Source organism: Carettochelys insculpta, chromosome 7 (assembly GCF_033958435.1).
Source record: "Carettochelys insculpta isolate YL-2023 chromosome 7, ASM3395843v1, whole genome shotgun sequence".
NCBI classification, from domain to species: Eukaryota; Metazoa; Chordata; order Testudines; family Carettochelyidae; genus Carettochelys; species Carettochelys insculpta.
Genome location: NC_134143.1, coordinates 52,277,338 through 52,301,101, shown reverse-complemented (window position 1 = coordinate 52,301,101; position 23,764 = coordinate 52,277,338). Strand labels below are relative to the sequence as shown.

The following is a 23,764-nucleotide window of genomic DNA, read 5'->3' as shown; positions in this document are numbered from 1 at the left end:
GGTTTCTTGATTATTATAATTACAATCAAAGCTTTCTCTCAGTTCTTTTAGGCAAGAGATAAAATAAGAGACAAAGCTAAGCTAAAAGTTGGTTTTTTTGGGACATCACCTGATAATATCTGATAGAACGTTTAACCCACAATTATATGTCTTCCATGCCATTTACCATATGTCATTATATAATTGAATTGAGATCAGCTAGCCCTCCAAATTATATTTTCATATGGTAACAAATACAAACATTGTTATTTGTGCGCTCAGTAGCATTACAAGTTAAGTATTTGGCAACACTTCACACTAAGTGGGTATTCATTACTAATTCCCTTGGTATGCATTACAATAACATTAGTCATGAGGAACTAATGTGGATATAATATTTAAGTACTGGTTTATTTCTTTGTAAATTGTCAGCAGAGAACACATTGGTAATTCCCTTTTGCGGACATCTTCTGAAGGCTGTAAAACCTCCCGGACATCAACTGGAGTGTGGTAAGAATACCCTGTATTGTTAATGTGCGTGGAAGGGTAATACCTTTTCAGGGGTATCAGGCACAATATATTTTTTAATTATCCAGTGCACTAAAAACTGTAAAAGGTAAGAAGAGCAAAGCCAGATTTGAAACAAAGCTATCAAATTGCAGTTTTCTTCCCGTTCTTGGCTCGTGTTTTTTTTTTCTTAAGCTTAAACATGGACTTCAGAACAAATCTTCAGAGCTTTTCGTTTAAAATGCATTATATATCATTACAACATTAGCCAGCGTAGGAAAGAATATAAGGCTAAAATTAATTCAACAGACACATTGCCATTTTGTATTAGAGCTCTCTAAAGTGCATTGTATAGCCTTGTATTAAACCCAGGTTCACTTGTTAGCTTCTCTGTAATATTCGATTGCATAGGAATTATCCTGTAATTTCACATTGATGTCCAGCTGTAAAATGCTGACCATAAGAGAATTGTAAAATATATAAAATATGCCAATTTTTTCATATATAGATTTGTCTTTTAATTGATAAACTGAAAAAGGTTTGATTTTTCTTGTTCTATCAACAAAATAGGAATATCAACAAGTAATTTATTCTGCTTCCCTACTTACCTTAGAACAATTCTGTTTAGTGTTTTATATGATGAGCACATCTGTGTATTTCCTTCTTTTCTTGTCATTCCTCATAGGATAAGCTGAGGATACACATTATCTGATTTTGTAGGACATCTAAAATGGATAATGACAATTCTACCTCCTACAGCGTTGGTAAAGAGCCAAAGAGAACTAGTGAAAAAGAAATTAAAGTGTCTTGAGCAATAGGGTTTGTTTTAACTCCAATGTGGAAACAACATAGAACAAGTGATAGTTCCAATTGGTGTACTTCTTTGAAGAGCTTTGTCATAGCCAAGCAAATGTGAGCTGAAAGCTGGAGTCATGACCTCCTAAAACATGGAACACTTCCCACAAAGTGGTGAATAAAGGATTTTCACTTAAAAGTGGAATCTAGTATTCCATTGTCAACTAGTGGTGCAGCCATGCCAGACAACCACAATTACTTTTGTTTGCAGTTGTGTAACTACTTACACATTTGCCACCCAGGAGAGATTGAAATGCTTCCTAGCTGATTAGCAGAGTGCCTACAACAGGCAACCAGCAGCAACATGTGTTTCTACTGGTGGTGCACAGCTGCCTCAGTGCATATAACAGAATTTATTCTGCAGATAGATGGGAAAAAATTAGAGGAATATTACTGTCTAGCTCAGTTTACTTAACAGAATGTCACACAACAGTTGCCAAAAGTTTTGTTGAAGGCCAAGTATATTATGCCTACTGCATTCCCCTGTGCACTAAAACAGTTATCCCATCAAATTAGGAATTCAGACTGGTTTGTCATGATTTGTTCTTAATGCAAATTTGAATTTGTTCAAATTTGTCACAAAATCTCTGACATGATTTTTACGTATCCCAATCTTCATCTCTTCCTCTTTATTGTCTAAGGTAACTTTGCAAGTCATCCTTTATATTTTTTTTTCTGAGACAACTGAAGTGAATGAGCAATTCTGCCTTTCTATCATCTTCCATTACTGGCTGTCTTTCTCCACTGACCCAGACATCTTCAGTCTTTCTTTTTGTCTGACATATGTGAAGAGCCCCTTCATTTTGTCTGTAATACTCTTTGCTGGCTGTAACTCATTCTTTGCTGTGGCTTCTTTGATCATGTCAGAAGAGACAGCCAAGGTGAGAGAAGTAATATTCTTTAATGGACCAAGAATGTCTCTCTTATGTAGACTCATAAGGGATAAGGGAGATGACATGTTGTACATTGAGATACATGTGTAACTGTTGTTGATACCTGTTGTATCAATGAACAAGTGGGTGGGCAACCATTTGAATACAGGATGATCTACCCTATCAGAACAAGTGGAAGTCAAACATCTTTATGTAAGGGGTAAGCTTGCTGATCTTCAACCTAAGAGTTTCTGTGACTGCTGATGATGAAGCATCGAATGGCTTCCTATGAACAGAGTCATCAGAAAGATTCTCCCCTTTTACCATTTAATTTTCCTTGTAAATTGGTTCCACAGCACAATGCATTAGACTAATGTAACCAAATCTCAAATATTCAGGCAAGCAACAACAGTAATAACAAGTCCTTTTATGCAGAGTCTATTGGTATATCAGACCAGCTAAGTAAGTAACAACTGTCTTGCACAGACCTATACAAGAAATTATTAATTTGAAACAGTGGTATTCAAACTGTGGGTCAGGTTGCAACACCATTTTAATAGGGTCACCAGGACTGGCTTTTACTTGCTGGGGTCCAGTCCAAAGCTGAATCCTGAGCTGCCATTGCCAAAACCTGAGGGTTTCTGCCATGGGTGATGGGGCTCAGCGTATAGGCCCTCTGGCTAAGCTGAAACCCTTGGGCTTCAGTTCCACTCTGCCTCTGCATGGGGCAGTGAGATGCAGGCTTCAGTCCCCCTACCCTGGTCCACTGGGTTCTAGCTCATGCTGTCGCCCACTCTGGAGTCATGTCATAATTTTCATTATCAGAAAGGAGCCATGATGCAATGAAATTTGAGAACCTTAGTTTAAAATTCACGCCCAGGATACCATAACCCTTGGTACCCTATGTTGTAAAGATTCTGGCCCTTTCACATAGAAGTGCTGTGTCAGCACCATACAGAGCCTTTATATCCTGGTGTAATGGAGTTGAACTTGCCTCACAAGAACCCCATGGCTGAGTGCAGGTGCCAGCACTCTCTATGTTTTTAGAGGCTCTTCAATGACTTAGACTTCTGGCCAAGTCTCGCACAGTCAATGTGCAAAATAAAACAAACCCCTTCTGTAAAGTCTCTCAGGCTGCATCCACACAATGAGCTAAAATTGATTTTATTAAAATTGATTTATTTATGCTGGGTTTTATCAATTTGATTTTGAGCATTCTCACATTCCTGAATGCTTCCCACAAAATTGACTTACTGCTGCCACTTACAAGTAGCTTAAATTGATTGCTGCAGCAGTGTATTGTGGGAACCTATCCCACAGTTCCCTGAATCTCATAGCATTCTGGTGCAGCATGGGAAAAAAATGCCCCGCAAGTGGATGTGGCTATCTGATGACACCTTCCCACATTTCATTTCCTGCATTTCACTTCTCTCATTCCCTTGCAGTGTTAAACAAATGTCCCTTTTTCAGTCAGAATCTGGCTTGCCCATATAAAAAATGTGCTTTGTATAATCAAGTGGAGAGGAGTAGTAGTAAACCCTTAGGAATGGTTAGGAAAAAAATTTTCAGTTTCCCAACCATCAGGTTTTCAAAAAGGGATGCAAAAGCACTGGATCTTTGCAGGCTTGGATCTGGATTTAGACCTCCTGGCAAAGATTCTCAGATAAATAATTTTGTCTCAAAGGCCCAAGAGTCCCTCCTGGACTGGGCAAAAGGTGCAGACCCTCCTGGACTTGTAGGGTGTAGAGGATCTACTCCAAGACCCCAAGGTGAAGTGCCATAATGCCCAAGCCTATGCCGGATGGCCACCATGCTGGTGGAACGAGGCCACCCCTTCACTACTGCATCGAGGAAGTCCAGCTGAAGGTGAAGAAGTTCCAGCAGTGCTACATCCATGCCCAGGATACTGCCTGACACTTGAGGGTAAGACCCACCAACTGCATCTGGATTTAGACCTCCTGGCAAAGAAGACACTCAGAACAAGAATTTAAGTGGACACAGGTGCTACTCTGAAACTGCAATGAAGCAAAGAAACTGTTTCAGCTTGGGGTGGCTAAAAGAAACCCAGCTACAGCTAGTCCCGAAAATCATGACCACCCAGGGAGACCCACCATCTGCTCCTATTAACACGTGCCTAGGGTTAGATCTAGGTTTGGCCTTGTCAAAGACGTAGACCCTCTGGAAAAGAAGACCCTTAGAAGAAGAATTTGTTTAAGCAGACACAGGTGCTACACTGAGACTGCAATGAATCATTGAAATAGTTATGGCTTGGGGTGGCTAAAAGACCCCAGACTATAGACAAACCCAAAAATCCTGTCCACCATGGGAGACTTCCCTAGGTGGCTAAGAGACCCCAGACTACAGCCAGGTTTGGACTTGCCAAAGAAGACCCTCAGAACAAGAATATTCCTCGCTGTAAGCCTCACTTCAGGAATTGTGGTGATTGTATAATTGTACAGCTACTACATTGCCTTCACTGAAACAGTTATGGCTGGTGGGGTGGGCGGGGGTAGAGGATCCCCAGCTACAGCCACCACCTGAAAATCATGGCAACCGAGCCAGACTTCCCCCGGGTGGCAGAAATATCCCTGACTATAACCAGCCCGTTGGCCTTTGGATAAACCCCATACAAAAATTTCATCTGAGAGGACAGCCACGCTAGTGACAATTTTTTTTCTTTTGTTGCCCAAAAATCGTGACCGCTGAGGGAGCCTTTCCCCAGGCAGCTGAAAGACCCTTTGCTACAGCCAGCACCCCAAAATCGTGTCCACCAAGGGCGACTTCCCTTGGGTGGCTAAAAGACCCCTAAATATAGCCAGCCCCTTGAACTTTGGATAAAGCCCATACAAAAATTTCCTCTGAGAGGACAGCCACGCTAGTGAGAAAGTATTTTCTTCTGTTGCCGAAAAATTGTGATTGACCAAGGAGACTTCCCCTAGCTCGCTACAGGACCCTCACTGCTTGCAAGCTGCCTGGCACTTGTGCAGCACATGTGTTTATTGGTTCGGGGTCAAGCCACATGATGCATCTGGGCATGGGAAACTTCCAGACTGTTTGGTGCCTCCGGTGGGAGGGGAGGGAAGGGAGGGACTGTGGCGGTCAGGACAAAATGTAAGTGATAGAAAGAAGTTTCTCGTTCTATCAGACAAGCACAACCCTCACCCACAGACAAGCTCTCACATGATGCAGGCAAGGGAAAGTTCCAGAATTTGTGGCACCTCTTGCGAGGGAAGAGTGGGGTTGTGGGGGAGGGCAGGACAACATGTAAATGGCTGAAAATAAGTTTCTTGTCCTATCAGACAAGCATGACCCTCACCCACAGCTTAGCTGACTCATGGTGCAGGGGGCAGCAGCTGGCGCCAGGCAGCACAGAAAAGAAAAAAAAAAGGCAGCTAGCAGGGGTATACACAGAACCACAGACCCCACAGCTGCGCTACTAGCAAAGAAAAAGAAACATTTTTCAGATGCTCATGACCCTACAGTCACAAGCGTCCAGATGCCAAATTGAAACAGTCTTTCTGTTGCCTAATTCCTCCACACCTGAGAGCAGTGGTGATGGAAGAGGGCAGAGCGGAAAACTGTGGGTCATTGTGGGGCACATACGAGACATGTCTGGAGGCTAATGAATTTGCTTTCAAGACGTGACACTTCCTCACTGTTCTTCATTTGCGATTTTAAATTTGAACTGAGTGCTACACCTGTCTGGTTACTATGATATCAATATCATGTCAATTTTAGTGCTCCATAAATCAAGCTAATGGAATTTAGAGTGAAGACAGATACTTGGAAAAATCAGGCTAAATGACTTAAAATCAATAATATCTCATAGTGTAGACATAGCTGCTGTTTGTTTCTACGCTGGAGTAGAATAGTGTTCCCAGGGCTTTCTTCCTTCAGGCAACATTTTTGCCCTCTCAGAGCCCTTCTGGTTCAATCCCTTTGGCTGGATCACTATAGTCTAATTTCCTACTCTGGGATGCCTCGGTGTACAGGCCACTTCTCCCACTTGCTAAGGAGAGGTTGGGGAGGAACCTGGTCCTGCACTCTACTCCAGGCCCCAGCCCAGGGACTCTGTAGATGCCAGCTTCGGAATGAACATAGACAGCTACACAGTCACCCTGGCTTCATTCCTTCAGTTCCACATACCAACTAACTGCTGCTCTGTTCTGGACCCTGATTAGCTCTTCCTCTGCAGCCCCTCTAGCCACTCCAGCCTGCTTGGAGGACCGCTTTCTGGCACTGGGTGTGGTAGGACCACAAGGCTTCCCGCAGGGGTTCTCATGGCCCAGTCCATCCTGTCACATCTATAAACCTAAAACACTGTGCATCCTTAATTTGGGGCCCTTTCTGAATAATGTGAAAATGAATAACCAGCGGGAAAGATGGTGGTTAGGACTGTGAACTGAGTTCTATAACCCGGCCAATACTTGACAAATTTCTGAAATGTGGCTCCTGCATTGACTAACCCAAAAGATAACTCCAAAAGTCTTGAATTAGTAATGAAGGATGATTTTTTTTTGGCTGTCAAAGGGGATTTCCACTGAGACTTTCATTAAATTCAGGGTTCTTAGGAACTTTGCCCTGCCTAAGGCATCCAGCATGTAGCTGATTCTGGACATGAGGTATGCATCAGGAACTGTGCCAGTGTTAGGGGGACCATAGCTACTGAAGAAACACAAAAACTGTTTTGATTCTGTAATTCTTTCCATGTCCAGCATTTTATCAGTTGTTTGGTATGCTTTGCTAGGTGCAAAGATTGTGCTCTGCAATGTTATTGGCCATTTTGGATCATTTTGTGAGCCTGGCATACTGGAAAATACCTTAGTGAGACTTTTCAAAGTAGTCCTAATCTCTCTCTCCAGCTAAGTTTAATATTTCATATAAGTCAATCCTCTGTAGTGGGGTATCAATGTAACACTCATCAAGTCAATAGAAGGGGCTGTCTTACAGTCCTCCTCTGCACAGCACATCATGCTTACAATGGCTCTCAGTGCATGTGATTCATCTTTAACCTGTTTATATGCACAATTTTAGATGCAAACGTCCAGGGGGTGGATGGGTTGCATATTGTAGGTAGCATTCTCTATCCTTTCTCCCACTTCAAAAAGCCCTTCCCATTTTATAACTTTTTGTATGCCTTGGTACCAAATCCCCTTTGCACAGTGATCAGATGCCAGCATTGGGATCATGTCATTCTGTCCAAGTTGCCTGGCTTTTAGCGAAGGTTTGTTGTTCCTATTGCAGAATTCAAAACCCTGATTCTTTGCATGTAATCAACCACTGGTTCTTCCTCCACTTCAGTGCTACCCTCCCAGGAGTCCTTAAGTGATCCAAGAGACCTCTAGCCTTTCTCCCACTTATGACATCAAATGAGGCAAAACCTATAGACTCTTTGGGCACTTTCCAGTGAGCAAATAGATAGGGAAACAATACATCCCAGCCACTTCCCTTCTTACTTGCATACATTCTTAGTAGAAATGTTAAGGTGTAATTGAACCACTCAATTAATCCATTTATTTCTGGGTAATAAGGGGCACATGTCCTCACATCCTCTATAATTTACTAAATAGCTGAGATGTGAAATTTGACCTGTGATCTGATGAGATCTCATTTAGAAAATGTAACTTGCTGAACAAAGAAAACAGTGCCTTATATATGTTCCCGTTTCCACATTTGACAGAGCAGCTACTTCTGGATACCTGTTGGCAAAATCTACTATCCCAAATATAAATCTTTTCCCTCTCTGGCTATGTCTACAATAGAGTTTTGTCGACAAAAATGGCAGTTTATCGACAAAACTCAGAGTGTCCATGTCACAAATGCATTCTGTTGACAGTAAATCGACAGGATGTGGCACTTTTGTCAACAGCCGGCTGCGTCTCCCCCATGAGTTAAAATGGTGACTAAGGGTCTTCTTTTCCAGAAGATCTACATCTTTGACAGGGCCAAACCTAGATCCAAGCTTAGGCACACTGTTAATAGGAGCAGGTGGTGGGGTTCCCTGGGCTGTCACAAGTTTTGGGACTAGCAGTAGCTGGGGTCTTTTAGCTGCCCCAAGCCAAAACAGTTTCAATGATTCATTGCAGTTTCAGTGTAGCACCCATGTCTACTTAAATTCTTGTTCTGAGTGTCTTCTTTGCCAGGACACTGCCCGACACTCCAGGGCAAGACCCACCAACTGCATCTGTATTTAGACCTCCTTTATTGCTGCTGCCTCAGTGCGACTACTGGTGGATAGTTGTGTAGGCAGCTGCGAGTAAGCCCTGCCTCTGGCCTCCCCTTCAGAATTCCAGATGGACAGGAAAGTCTCCTGCCTGTATTCACATATGTTGTGCAAAATAGCGCACGCTGTAATCACAGTGGGGACATTAGTTTCAGAAAGGTCCAAACATGTCAATAAACACCTGAACCTTGCTTTTAAATGGCCAAAAGCGCATCCCATCACCATTCTGCACCTGCTAAGTCTATGATTGAAGTTTTCCTTGGTGTGGTCCAGGGCTCCTGTGTAGGGCTTCATAAGGCAAAGGAGCAAAGGGTAAGCAGGGTCACCCAATATAACAATAGGCATTTCCACATTGCCAATCATGATTTTCTGATCAGGGAAAAAAGTTTGATCCAGGAGCTTTCTGGACAATCCAGACTTTTGGAAGAAGTGCACATCATGAACCCTCCCTGACCAGCCAATGTTGATGTCAGTGCAATGATCTTTGTGATCTACCAACTCCTGCAACAACTTTGAGAAGTACCCCTTTCAGTTTATCTACTCAGAGGCCAGGAGGTCCAGGGCCATGATGGGGATGTGCTTGCCATCTATTGTCCCACTGCAGTTAGGAAACCCCTAGGCAGCAAAGCTATCCACTGTACCTGTACATCTCCCAGGGTCACAGTCTTCCTGAGGAGATGCTGACAGAGTGCACGGGCCACCTCCATCACCATGGACCCAATTGTAGATCTGCCCACCCCAAACTCTTTTGCCACTGACCAGTAACTGTTGGGTGTTGCAAACTTCCACAGTGCATTTGCCTCTTGCTTCTGAACCGTTAAAGCTGGCCTCATTCTTGTATTGCTGTGCTTCAGCATGGGTGCCAGCATATCATGAAGTTCCATAAAAGTGGACTTGTGCATGCAAAAGTTCTGCCCCCACTGCTGGTCATCCCAGGACTCCAAATTGATGTGGTCCCACTAGTGTGTGCTGGCCTCAATAGTCTAAAACCGCTGCTCCACTGTCACCAATGCATCCAGGGCAGCCAGAAGCTGTGAATTCTTGGACCACGGTTGGGAGATTTTGCTCTTTCAAACCATTGTTATCATCACCAGGGCCATTATGATACTGAACCATCACTGAGCTTTGTAATTGAAGGAAAAAATGCGTGACAGCCAGTGTGGTTGCTGAAACGATGTGTGCTATGAGTTGAAGCATTTGGGGATCCATGCTTGCTCTGGAATGCCGCAGCAGGAAATGGCATGATATCCAGTTCATTTTTGTGTGTTTACTGGTGCTCTGAATTCTGGAACAGTGCTTGGAACTCTGGGATTCCAACATGAAACACCCACAAGCAACCGGTTCTAAGGCACTGTGGGATAGGTACCCACAATGCACTGCTCATGCTGTTGAACTTGCATGGGGCAGTGAGACATGAAGACTTGACATGGAAAAAAGCTGGGTCAAATTTCAAGAAGCTTTGTAGACACAATTCAAATTTATTAAAAGTTGAATTTATCTCATAGTCTAAACATAGCCTTTCTTGGGGCTGCTGTTTGGTAAATAGACTTACCAGTGAGGGGATTGGTGTTGGGGTGTTCGGCTCTTATTTCCCTCCCCTTCCTTGTTTTTCCCCCAAGAGCAGTTCAGGAAGCCCTTCTTCTGCCAAGCTTTTTCTCTTCCCTTTGGACCTGGATGCTATGAATGGTCTCACAGGTCAGTGGTATCAAGTGCCTCTTCCACAGTTGTAAGAACTTTTCCTACAATGTTGCTCTCACCTCATCAGAGCCGATATCAAAAACTGCTCCTGGAGTAGACAGACATACCAACTTGTCATAGGTTTCTGATTCTTTATATTTTTTATCCATTTTCTCAAATAATCCCCTATTTATAAATGTATTTCCTGTGACTAATCAACATTTTTTGAGGTTTCTAAACTTTAAGTGAGATGCCTCTGAAGTAATTTGAAACCTTTTAACACAGATCCCTTAAGCAGATCACATAGCATAGCACAATTTATATTGAGGTCACTAAACCCTTGTAAAGCTTTACCAGTCAGTTTGGAAGTAAGACAGACATTCTCTGGTCACCAGGGATTTTGTATATCCTGCATGGCCTTTTGAATCTGGTCAGATATGCATTGATCCAGTCCATCTCCTTTTCTTGGGCTTCTGATACCTGTTTCACTTCTGATTCCACCTTCCCTCCCACCTGCCTCAGGCTTTGCACTTTCAGTCTTCCAGCTCTAATAATCATTGGTGTGTGTTCCCTTGCACTGCTTGCTTTGCTACCCACTTTTTACTTCTCTGTTAGCATCTCCCTCTCCTGGGCTTTCTCTTTTGCTTCCTATTTTCTGACTCTCACCACCATTTCCAGATTTTGGAGCTGTACCCTGGCCAACTCTAACTGCATGGCTGCAGCACTGGGATCTACACAAGGGTAGTTTCCTGAGCTTGCATCCTGTTCAGCCTCAGATACTTTCAGTGGATTAAACAAACACTTTTCCTGCTGCTCTCATCATAGTCCATGATTAAAGTTCTGATCCTCTTTCCCATTTTCCCATAGTTTCCAAGCCAAAATCTACACAATTTTTCCAAATACAAGTTGGTATATTTAGTGCATTTCTCCAGCTTACTCATCCTGTCGTTTCCTTGTTCTATTTCTCTTACCCAGCATAAAAAGAGAATAAGAAATCCATCTTTTTCTTGACCTATTTCCAGTCTTCTCACTTTTGAATCTCCCTGTATTGATCTTATTGGGTATGTAAGTGCCTGCAGAGTGACCACTGGTTCAGATGCTACTATAATGATACTTCCTGATTATACCCATTCTTGCGAGGCACCATGTCACTACCACTTGCCCTTAGTGTGAGGCGGCAGCATCCTGTAGAGGTCTGCTGAAGGTCAACTCCCCGCTAGCTCTCGGCAACAAAAATTAGACAGGTGCTACTTCTCTCTGCAAGTTACCAAGAGACACACCAGCTCCTACACCGTCTGAGGGTCTCCCTGGTATGTCCAGTCCCTGATCAACTGGGCACTCACTGTAGTGACAGAATCACTGTTTCCAGCGAAAAGGTACACTATAGCTTACCAGTTCCACCTCAGCTCACCACTCTTCTTAACACATTGCAGTTAGATATGTTTATAATGAAATGAAATCTAGGGTTATTTAACAAAGTAGAGAGATTCAAGTAATAGAAAGTAGAAGTAATAGAAAGAGTTACACATAAAAATATAACAAACATTCTAGAGTCTAGACAATTAACAAGGTAACTCAAATCTAATCAAATAGTGCTCACCAGTGCTTTACAGCCAGGTTGGCTGTTGCCTTCTCTCATGAGATAAACATGCTGTCAGCATGCTTCCTTTGTGAAAGATAAAATCTTGTATTCCTTCTTTTTTTGTTTAAAAAGCAGTTGCATATTATTGTCTCTTGCCTCAGGAGGCTCCTTCAAAAACTTGTGGCTCCTTTATCTCTCTAACTCCTCTGGGCCACACCTGGCTCAGGCACTTCTTGGCGGTCACTAGATAATGAGTAGGACATCTTTATGTCACCCTCCTATTTGTGAGTCCCTTGATGGCTGACCAGGCCAACTCTGGAGCCGTAGGTCTTATCACAGAAGGAGCAAGTTATGTCAGCTGTTGAAAAGCCACAGGTCAATCTTTTCCACTCTTTTCTCCTTCTCCATCTCAGACAGTAAAAAATAGCCTGTCTCCAACGATGTCCATTGTTCTGAGTGCTCATTCAGCTGGTCCCAAGGCTTACGTCAATTTAGGTGGCAATCTTTATGTCAACAGTTTTGGAACCCAATATTTTACATATCTCCAACTACTTCTTGTACAAACATCTGGCAATAAGTATGATGACAGAGGAGCACTGCCTTATGACAGAAACATCACATGCCACCCTTTTGTGAACTATTATGTAGATATCAGACCCAGGGGATCCCTATAAAACCCTCTATACCACCAAGGACCCATGTACTTCTAGGTGCCAACTGGCAAAGGGCACAAAATTGTTCTGCTGAAGCTCACGTATTAGAACTAAAAAAGATGGATTAATGTATACATAAAAATCGGTCTGACCCATCCAAAACTGAGAAATTAATAGTAATATTCTTATACTCAGCAACAAAATGTGAATTTACTTAAGTTATAAGGCTTTGGGCATACAGATTTAAGCACAGGTGTAACTGAATTAATTCTGTTCAGCTGAGTGAAATAGACATGTAATTACTGACATAATCAGGCCTATGAATTTTCCATGCTGAAGAATATCAAATGAGAAAATTTCTCTTTTATGTTAAGTGTGCACAAGTTTAAAATGGAATTGTGCAAACTTTGGCTTTAATATTAAACGTTATTATTTGATTGCAAAGAATCTAAACCTGTAAGGCTTGTAGAGATGGTTTTAAACTTTATCAAGAAGTAGTCTTTCTGCCTGAAGGCCTATGACTTATTACAATAACTTGGCTACAAAACTGAAATGGGTGTCAGAACTCTGGATATAATGTAAGGCATTCTGTTATTACAAGATTAGAATGAGAAATTAGGTCTGCCAGAGAGATTATTTTTGTTGTCTTAAAGAACAGCTTCATTTTATATCAAATGTTACCAGCCAGTGACTTGCCTTAGGCATCTTATTCATTAACTGTGCTCCAGATCTCATTTCTCTGATAGAATGTTCATTGCAAACTGCTATGTATTTATCCTTTAAATTAGGAAATATCTTTCACAGAAAATAAAAACATTTGGGCATCTGGACTTTCAAAAAGTAAAAAACTGAGTGAACTTTAATTGACATTTTTAAAAATCCACTGAATTTAAGCAAGATTCATCAGACTTTCAAAATTGGCAAATATAGTTCCATTATGTGGGAAGGTAAAAAGTCAGACCAAGAAACCACAGATCAGTGTGTTTAAGACCTTCTGATCACAAAACTGAAAAATCTAGTGTGAAATTCTCATCCCATTGAGTTCATGGAAATTATGCCGTTGACTTGTGCATAGCTAGAATTTTGCCAATCGAAACTCCCTGAATGGAATAGGTCTGAAAGAACCAGGAAGGCACAGTTTGAAAGGTATTTTATGTAGAAGATCAAGCATATGGTGCATTAAAGCCAGACTTCTTTACCTGACTTGACTCACAATGATCAGCAGTTTATTTCAGTTAGTTCCATAGATTTCAATGAGATTGCTTGTGAAGTTAGGTCTGGCCTACTTTAGGAGGCAATGTCGGCATGAGGTACGCTACTCCAGCTACTTGAATAGCATAGGTGGAACTGACATAACTTAGGTAGAATTGCTGCAGTATTCCCACTACAGTAGGTTGATGGGAGAAACTCTCCTGTCAACTCTCCTTACTCTTCTCACTCCAGTGCAGTACTGGAGTCAACAGGAGCACAATCAGCAGTCAATTTAGTAGGCCTTTATTATAGGGAATATTTATTATTTATTAGACCTGCTAAGTTGACCCCTGGGAGGTCATTTACCGCATCATCGATCTCTTGGTAAGTGTAGACAAGGCCTAAGTTGCTACTGCTCCACATGAGCAAGGTGGGAAGATACCTAAATGATCTATGCAAATAAATGCTGTTGCAAAAAGGAAGGATGCTTTTAAAAAGTATATGGTTCTAAATCTCAATTTAAATGAGGAGTTTACAAGCTAGGGATGAAATTTCTGTTCTCATGAATACAAGTCAGCCGTTTACTCCACTGAGGTTAATGGCATTACTTCTGATTTATGCTGCTGTTCTTAAGATGAGAATTTTGTGTAATACATTTATAATAATCCTACTAAGTAGCATGTTTTCACAGTGGATTTACGGCAAAATGAAAATCTCTTTATTAATACTAAGCCATGAATTTGTAAATGCTTGAAATAAATTCTTCGTATTTTACCATTTAAAATTATAGCATTTGGATTATCAGATCTGTTCATTCCATTAAATATGAAAACTTGTTTACTATATTTCCAAAATGTACAAATAAAAATTAAATATTGTTGGAGAAAACATTACCGATGTTTCTAAGTAAGTAATTGTACACGCATGTATTTCTTGGTAAAAAACACTGCATTGAGTCTGCACCACTTCTTAATATGTCATTTCTATAAATACATAATGCTCACAGAAGCAAGTAGGAATATGTGCTATGGTAAATAATATGTACAAAGTATTATTATTGAGAGTCTAAATGCTGCTTTCTCCCCAGGTAACCCTGCTATTTGGGTTCACTACATAGATCAGATTGGACTTATTCAGAGCACTAAAATATTGGTCTCTTTTGGTATGCTAACCATTACTGTAAATCTGCTCCTCATCTGATTATGTAGTAATGCCATTTCAGCTAGTTTCTAAACATAATAAATAATGATATTCATTTTTCTAGTATTTTACTCTCAGGAAATCAATGAGTAGAATACTTTGGAAAAATAAGTTTCCTAGGTCTTGTAAACCTAGTTCTATTGTTAAAAAGATACATTTTTTTTAAAAAGCTGAAAATAAATACCATTGTAATCCAAATTTTGCATAAAATCACTTAAAATTATTTTCTGTGGGTAAACCAAATGCAGGATGGTAGTCCTCAAGCAGTTTGCCCATTTAGAGGATCTCTTGGTTATTTGGAAGTTTCTTTCTTATTCCTATTGTACAAATTATTTTCCTTTACATAGAAAGTTGAGAATGAGAAAAATGCCTCCTAGTAATTAAGATAATGCTAAATTTTATTTCTTATCTAATAGTCAAAAGACATTCCAGATCCAATGGTCTCCTTTGTCACTCAGTATTTCTTTGAAGAAGCTGGTCCAGTAGTTGCTAGAGGGTAAAAATAAAAACAGGTTAGGACATATAGTAGAAGTCCCAATGAAAGATGCATTAACAGCTTCCGTTCTAACCAACTGATTTCAGTCACTCAAAGATGTCTGCAATTTTCACCTTCAGCCACACGCATTCCATGCTCTGAGTCTCCTCAACAAGCATATTGTCTGTACTTGTAAAATTGTTGACATTTGAGTATGACAAAACAATACCTTCCTGTTATAAAAAATTCTTGACTCCTCGTGTTTGAAATGTTCTAGTGTAAAAATAGCTGGGCTAGAGAATAAAGATACAAAGGTGCACTTCTTCAGCAATCGCCTTCCTGGCTCAGGTTCTCCCATTTCACCATGTCCACAGCCAACAACATACAAAAACATATTAGGGCTTTTTCGTTGTTGCATCTATCCCACAATTCCTTGCACAGCTCCCAGTTTGGGATGTCTATGGCATATAACCTCTATTTGCGCCTGCTCTTTTCATTTATTCCCTTGCCCTATTGGTCTCTGTGCAGGAAAGAACCACCAACTCGAACCAAGAAGTTGAATCTTTGCTGTTTGCAAATGCATGGCAGAGTGTCACCAGTTTTCCCATAAATGGCTACAAAAGCCATTCTGGACCAGGAGGCTGGGAGTAGCGAAATCTGCCATTTTTGACTAGTGGCTTGTGAGTAAGTAAGGAGTTGTGTTTTATTATTCCACAAATGTACTTATTTTTATCATTTCTCATGTATATTGCATTGTCTTAATTTGGTTTTCTTCCTCTTTTCATTTAGCTTTGCAACTGCAGTTTTGTATTTTTTTTTCTCTTTCTTGCCTTTCCATCAGTTAGCCAGAAATTGGAACCAGATGCTCTGAACCTGGATTACCTGAGTCAATACTCCAGGGAGAAAAGGTTGTGAACAGTGGTATTGGAATACAATTAGTAAAATAGAAGGGTCCAGTGACCCAGGTTTGGTTCCATGTGTGACCTGGGGTAAGTCACTTAAACCCAGGTCTTCAGAATGGATGTAGGGTCCTAACTCCCACTGATTTCTCCTTTAAAGATTGGGCCTTAGTTTCTCGGGGTATGTCTACATTGCAATAAAACACCCATAGGTGTGCCAGGTCAGCTAACTGGGGCTTGGGCTACAGGCTTATAAAACTGCAGTGTAGGTGTTTAGGCTGAGGCTGGAGCTTGGACTCTGGGGCTCACTCATCAAAGGGTCCCTGAGCCTGAACCTTTGTGCTGCCATTTTATAAGCCTGTGGCTTGAGCCACACAAGCCCGAGACACATACTTGGGCCAGTCACGTGTGTTTTATTGCAGAGTAGACACACCAGCTGCGCTTCAGTTCCCAACCTGTGGAATGGAGATAACAGCACTTCTCTACCTCACAAAGGTGTTGGGAGGATAAATACATTAAATATTGTGAGGTGCTGACACTGTGATAATGGAGGCTATGAAAATGAACGAAATAGATAAATAAGTGGATTTATGGCATTAGAGGCATGATCTAATGCAGTTGGACACAGTTATTGCTATTCACAGTGGAATCGTTACCTTTTTGAAGACCTCAGCTCGCAGTCTGTTGCTCTGTACGATTAGCCGCTTCTGTTTTTCTTCTTGTTTCTTTTTCACTTCAGGCAAGTTATTATAAATCCTGGCATAAATTCAGAGTACGAAATTTTACATATCATTTTACAGTGTCACCACTAACTTAATTTTTCAAAGTGGAAAAACTCTTCTAGGTGCTCCTCGCTGCTTTCATTATGAATTTGTAAATATCTGAATTAGATTTTATACATAACATTGGTCTCGCAATGGAAGATTTTGAACTCAGAAACTTGAGACGTGGATTCGATTGTGAAATTATTAAATGAAAGTTGAGGGCCAAGCTATCTCAGTTACATCAATTTACTGAGCTTCGTGGAGATAATCTAGGTTTGTTGTATTGTAACTGATGCAAGAATCTGGTCCATAGGCTTCTTGCAGATCTATCACAATAGTAATTCCAAACACTAATCTTCAAAGACTGGTCAAAAATGTATAAGAACAAAATGATAATTACATTAACTGGTAAGATTTTCTGCCATGGTGACCCTTTCACCAGAAAACGAATGTGTCAGTTCTTAATGCGACTGCAGTTCTTGGTTACAATCATAAAAGTTGGGATCTGATTCTTTTCCCTCTTCAGTCAATAGCAAAATTCCCAATGACTCAAGTGAGAGCAAGATTCGGCTCTATGTAACAAATATCTTTTTATTCAACAATTCTGGTCTTTGTGTCTGTTCCGATTTAAATCCCAAGTATTCAGACTTAATTCATTTAGTGTCTTGTAAAACTTTACTTTTCCTATTTTGCTCTACAGAACCTATATAGCAACCCATTTTATTTTTAAGGACAGTGGGACATATTGACCCCTGTGACATTAGGATAAATTTAGAAAAAACTCCTTGACATCACTTTGCAATTTTTGTTGTAAATAACTGTATAAGGTACAAGGCAATGGCGGTTCAGAGTCCTAAGTATCTAATACACTGCACACTTTACTAGGATATGTGTGGTGGTCAAGATTTAAAAAAAAGCTAAGTTATTCTGCCTTCAATTTTTGGTGCGCAATTTCATATGCCTTAAGGAGGCCTGATTTTCAGAGGATGAATAAGTGAGTACTTGGTAAATATCTGGCACCTTTTAAAGTGCATCAAGTTGTATGTCCAAAATAACTAGTCCCTATTAAAAATCTTTACCTATGCTCCTCTGCAGAGAGACAATTCTTGCTACTGGAGAGAAGATTCCTTATTCATCTTGAATGCTTACTTAAAAAACTAACTCCTGCTTAACAGGAAACTGCACTGGCTAGCTTATGGTTGACGAAATAACAAGTATGGCAGAAGATGGGGAAAACAGACTGCAGAATAAGAATCCCAAAGGATTATTCAGCAGGATGTGGTACACACTTCATTGTGCTTTTGGACTTTCCACACAGGTGGGATTGTAAGAAGTGAAATGCTGTATTACAGCACTGAAATGACTAGTATATTTTGAGGGCCACAATGTATGCACCACACTACACACAAATCTCTAAAATGTGAATAAACCAAGTTGAAGAAATAACATTTATTCAATTATTAAAGACCACCTAATAAATTAGCAACAGTGGCGCATTATGGGCCCACAAAATAAAGACAGACGCCTTCCAAAATTATCCCCCTCCACAGAGACCAGCCATAATTGCACCCCCTATGCTCCCTGAGAGCAGGACCACTCACTGCAATTACCCTGAAGGCACTAGATACCCCCAAAAGAGGTGGGAGGCAGCAGAACCAAGACCTGCAGACACTGGGCCAGGTCTGCTGATGGAGAGGGACAAAACAGGCAACTGCTCAGGGGCCTGGTGATTCAAAAGGGCCTGGGGCTCTTGGCTGCCGTCACTGCTGCTACTGTGATGGCAGCCACAGCCGTGGGCACTTTAAATTGCAGCTGGAGCACTGTGCTGCACACTCTGGATTGGCCTGCGGACTGGCTAGGGAGAAAGACTGTGGCATGCCACACTCCGGGCAGCACTGAGGACTGGCTGCCTAGTCCTAACCCTCTGCCTGAGGCCCTGCTTCTTCCAGAGCCAGGAGCCACCCCCGAACCTTGTCCAGGGGCCTGGCCAGTCTGTTGACCCCCGCTACATAGGGCAGAAGAACTTGATTTCCTCCAAGGCAGTGTAAGCTGCTCTCCATAAAGGGCAGTAGTAGATGGTGTATTCTCTCCTCCTTCATGCTCAGTGCGCATGAGAGCCTCCAGAGGCAGTTACTGCCTGTACTAGGAGGCTTTCTGTTGCTTCTGCTAGGACAGTGTAACTTCACATTGTCCAATAAATAGGACTACAGCACCTATCTCCAGCAGGGCTCTAGCCGTTTTAGAGGGAAGACATGTCCACATTTGTGCATAGTGCATGTCATGATATACTACAAGTCCAAGATTATTATGCTAATGAGGCGGTGCTGAGTCTTGGCATGGGATCCCTGGGAATCACAGTATATTCAAAACTATTTTGTACCTTTTAGATCTCATGTGCATCTCCTTCTCCGAAATGATCCTTTCCTTTGGTTTGAACAAGTTATCTAATAAAGCAAAAATGTAATTAAAGGCTGAAGAATCCTTATTTAGTATGTTCAAATGAAACAATAACTGCACTGCTTTCCATAAAATTCATTCACATTGTGTTATTTCTTATTAAAGCTATCTTGCATTAAAGTCTAAGAAGAGATTCCTGATGACTTTATTTGGAATTGAATCAACCCCTTGAGATGCCCTTTAGAGGGGGAAGGATGGCTAAGACCTATTGCTGTGAGCCTCATTACATGGTTCATTTATTTTAAATGCATATAACTTTGTCCGTGTCCCAAGGAGCAGTGCAACCCTCCAATTCAAGCCATGAACTAGCTGATGATTTGTCTGGCATGCAATGACCTATTGTTTTGTCATTCTTTCCTGTCTTTGAAGAGCACAAGTGACTGAGTCTCCACTGCTTGGCATCTTCTTTGCAAAGTGGGACAGATCCTCTGCTGGAGTGAACTAATTTACATCTGCATAAACTTGGACACTGGGTACAGTTATGATCTGACAGAGATTTATACCCTTTTTGCATTGGAAAACCTGGTGAACTATTGACCAATCAGCCTCACTTCAGTCCTTGTAAAAATCATAGAGCAGGTCCTCCAGGAATCCACTTAGAAACATTTGGAGGAGAGGAAGGTGATCAAGAACAGTCACCTTGGAATCACTGAGGGCAAGTCATGCCTGACCAACTTGATTGCTATGATGAGATTTGGATATGGGGAAAGCTGTGGATGTGATATACCTTGACTGTAGCAAACCTTTTGATATGGTCTCCCACAGTATTCTTGCCAGCAAGTTAAAGTAGTATGACTTGGTTGAATGGACTTTAAGGTGGGTAGAAAAATGGCTAGACTGTCAGGCTCAATGAATAGTGATCAATGGCTCAATGTCTAGTTGGCAACCAGCATTAAGTGGAGTGAGCCAGGAGTTTGTGTTTGCTAAGGGTCTGCCAGAAGTCTGTCTGGGGCCATTTTTTCCGCAACATCTTCATTAATAATCTAGATGATGGGATGGATTGCAACCCTAGCAAGTTCATGGATGACACTAAGCTGGTGGGGAGAAGTGGATATGTTGGAAGGTAGGGATATTGCCCAGAGTGATCTGGACAGGTTGGATGATTGGGACAAAAGAAATCTGGTAAGATTTAATAAGGACAAATGCAGAATCCTGCACTTAGGACAGAAGAATACCATGAACTGCTATAGGCTGGGAACAGACTGGGTAAGCAGCAGTTATGCAGAAAGGGGCCTGGGTATTGCAGTAGATAAGCTGGACAGGAGTCAACAGTGTGCCCTTGTTGCCAAAAAGGCTAATGGCATAGTGGGATGCATTAGAAGAAGCACTGCCAGGTGTCTAAGGCCAGGCTTGACAAAGCCCTGGCTAGAAGGATTTAGTTGGGGTTGGTCCCGCTTTGGGCAGGAGAGTGGACTAGATGATCTCCTGAGGTCTCTTCCAACCCTAATCTCCTGTGATTCTAGGTGTAAATAACTGCATCAGGCGATCACAGGATATTTACTAGAAAGCTCAGAGTGATTTCAACAGTGCAAGTTTTCTGGGTCAGTTAAAGGGTCACTAGGATACTTGAGCCGTGTCTACACGTGCATGCTACTTCGAAGTAGCGGCAGTAACTTCGAAATAGCGCCTGTCATGGCTACGCGTGTTGGGCGCTATTTCGATGTTAACATCGACGTTAGGCGGCGATACGTCGAAGCCGCTAACCCCATGAGGGGATGGGAATAGCGCCCTACTTCGAAGTTGAACGTTGAAGTAGGGCACGTGTAGACGATCCGCATCCCGCAACATCGAAATAGCAGGGTCCGTCATGGTGGCCATCAGCTGAGGGGTTGAGAGACGCTCTCTCCAGCCCCTGCGGGGCTCTATGGTCACCGTGTGCAGCAGCCCTTAGCCCAGGGCTTCTGGCTGCTGCTGCTGCAGCTGGGGATCCATGCTGCATGCACAGGGTCTGCAACCAGTTGTCGGCTCTGTGGATCTTATGTTGTTTAGTGTAACTGTGTCTGGGAGGGGCCCTTTAAGGGAGCGGCTTGCTGTTGAGTCCTCCCTGTGACTCTGTCTGCAGCTGTGCCTGGCACCCTTATTTCGATGTGTGCTACTTTGGCATGTAGACGTTCCCTTGCAGCGCCTATTTCGATGTGGTGCTGCGCAACGTCGATGTTGAACATCGACGTTGCCAGCCCTGGAGGACGTATAGACGTTATTAATCGAAATAGCCTATTTCGATGTCGCTACATCGAAATAAGCTACTTCGATGTAGGCTTCACGTGTAGACGTAGCTTTAGAGTGACAGGGATCCAGGAGATATATCTTCTCAGTGATTTGTCATCAGATTTATTTATTTATTTATGATAAACAAATGTACATGATATTCATATCCTTGTATATGAAAGGAATTTAGAAGTTTTAATGTATTTCATAGTAAACAATAAATGTGCCTCTCCTGTGTCTCACTACAAATGAGAGAATATAATACTCAAGCTAAAGAAATAAAGTTTCAAAACTACTCAACACACGTCAGCTCAGAAGTGATCCTGCATCCACTGCTCTGAGTACAGACCTTCACCCTTCACATTCTATTCCTAGCTTTTTAAGACACCACATAAGTTTCACTGATATTTATGGAAGTTGCCCTGGCAACCAAAGAGCCTAGATCCACTTAACGGGGCCACACCCAGCATCTCAGCTATATTCAGTTTACCCAGGAAAAAAGCAACTTGTCTTTAAGGGCACTGTCATCACATATCTGAATTAAACCGGAAGGTACCATTCAGCAATTTCTTTCCTGAGCTGACACAATTTTCGGAATGAAAGTTATGCTCCTCTGTGCTCGAGGATTAGCCTTTTCCCCATATGCTTTGTAACTGGCATAAAAACCTATAAATCAGCCAAATAAATTTTAAGTAATTTTACTAATCATGTATGAAAAACTTTCAACAAGCAATATTCCGCTAAATATATGAGGACACATTCTCTGGTATGGCCAAGTAAAGCCTGGCAAAGAATGAGGCTGCAAAGTTAAGTGGAGGCAATTTTGGCTCCCCATGTACCTTAGAGCTGTCTCTTTGATGCTCTAAAATGCAGCCAGCTGCGCAAGGTCATGAGAAACCAGGGATCCCTGAAGCAGCCTCTCCTCCTTGCCATAAACCACATCCTCTAACCTGAAGAAGGTTACATATTAATCTTCTGGGGTCTTGTTAAGCCAGGTTTATGGCCCCTTTTCAGCAGAAGAGTGCAAAGGAACATAGTGGAACATGGCTGGTTATTTAAAAATAAAGGACAAACTCCTTCAGTCTGTGGTTGCACAGAACGAAGATGAAATGGACCCAGGACAGAGGATTCATACCCCTGCCCAGCATAGAGTCCACTTCCAGAAGTGTTCCCTCCAAATTTCTGTGCACAGCAGGAGACGGATAGGGTAGGAATGAGGGTGAGCCAGTAGCCCCAGTAGTGGCCTTGATTGTCTTATGCGGAAGCTTCCTGACCTAAATCAAACAGCTCAGGGCATGTAGTGGATTTGGCCCAATTAGAGGAATAATGTCATTTGGGGCCTACAGCATTTGCTCACATGACTTCCTGGATGTTAAGCTTAGTATTTGTGAAAACTTTATCTGGAGAGCCAGGATTTTCTTACAGCTGGGGCTGCTGGGCTAAAATGAAACTCTTAAAAAGTTTTTTTTTTTAAATCAAAAGTTATGTTAGGGATGTCTCCAGACAACAGCTTTGGGCTCCCCAGCATGGAATGCAATGAAGACATGAGCAGCAGCCTTCATCTCATCAGAAAGTAGTTAATCTCCAGGTGGGTTTCACCTAAGGAATGGCTAATTTCCCAGGTGTGGCTGGTCAGTAGCTATAAGAAGAGGAAGGAGAATTTCCTGCAGCTGGGAGAGGAGATAAGGCTGGGACCCATGTTTATGTGTCTAATCCAGCCCCATGTCTCCTGCAGCCTCCATGAGCTCTCTCTCCAATGGCTATTTACATACCATTCCCTCTGGTTATGTAATAGCAGAAGAGCTCCTGCTTGAAGATCAGGCCAGCACCAATGTGCTTCTTTGCAGGGAAGCATGGCCACCAGCAGGGAAGAGAGAGATGTGGACAGGGGTCTGTAACCTGCATCTCTTTAAGGACATCTTTTGGATCCTGACTCTATAACTACAAAGTTAAAAAAACCCCTCCTGATTATTTTCAATACATGGTGAATGTCCTGAAGTAAACATGTACAGTATTGCATTACAAATCATTGTGTGCGCTGTTCTTAAAAGAGGTGTTACAAAAATATGGTTTGACATTCTTTATTAAGAACTGTCTCATATTCATGTGCATGTGGCTCTTGAATTATTTTCCTTTTTACTGAATTAAAAAAATAGTGGCTCTTCTTGCCATTTTGATTGCTGACCCCTGGAGATGGAACATACAGCTGACTGCCCCAGCTG

At 41.9% G+C, this 23,764-nt stretch overlaps 1 protein-coding gene and 1 long non-coding RNA gene across 3 annotated transcripts in view; one reads left to right on the top strand and one right to left on the bottom strand.

Annotated features, from left to right (window-relative positions):
• Positions 1 to 423: 423 nt before the first annotated feature.
• On the top strand, positions 424 to 22,593 carry LOC142016181 (uncharacterized). The gene is made up of 3 exons (XR_012646311.1): positions 424 to 489; positions 15,743 to 15,898; positions 17,973 to 22,593. It is a non-coding gene; the product is annotated as an uncharacterized LOC142016181 (long non-coding RNA).
• The window catches only part of C7H10orf90 (chromosome 7 C10orf90 homolog), a 221,692-nt gene continuing 211,169 nt past the window's right edge, over positions 13,242 to 23,764 (bottom strand). For both annotated transcript variants that reach the window (XM_075000468.1, XM_075000467.1), the window contains 3 exons: positions 19,258 to 19,321; positions 16,770 to 16,869; positions 13,242 to 15,228 (listed from right to left, as the gene is read on the bottom strand). In XM_075000468.1, the coding sequence (XP_074856569.1) occupies positions 15,190 to 15,228; positions 16,770 to 16,869; positions 19,258 to 19,321 (203 nt within the window). In that variant the 3' untranslated portion in view covers positions 13,242 to 15,189. The remainder of the gene's footprint in view (positions 15,229 to 16,769; positions 16,870 to 19,257; positions 19,322 to 23,764) is intronic.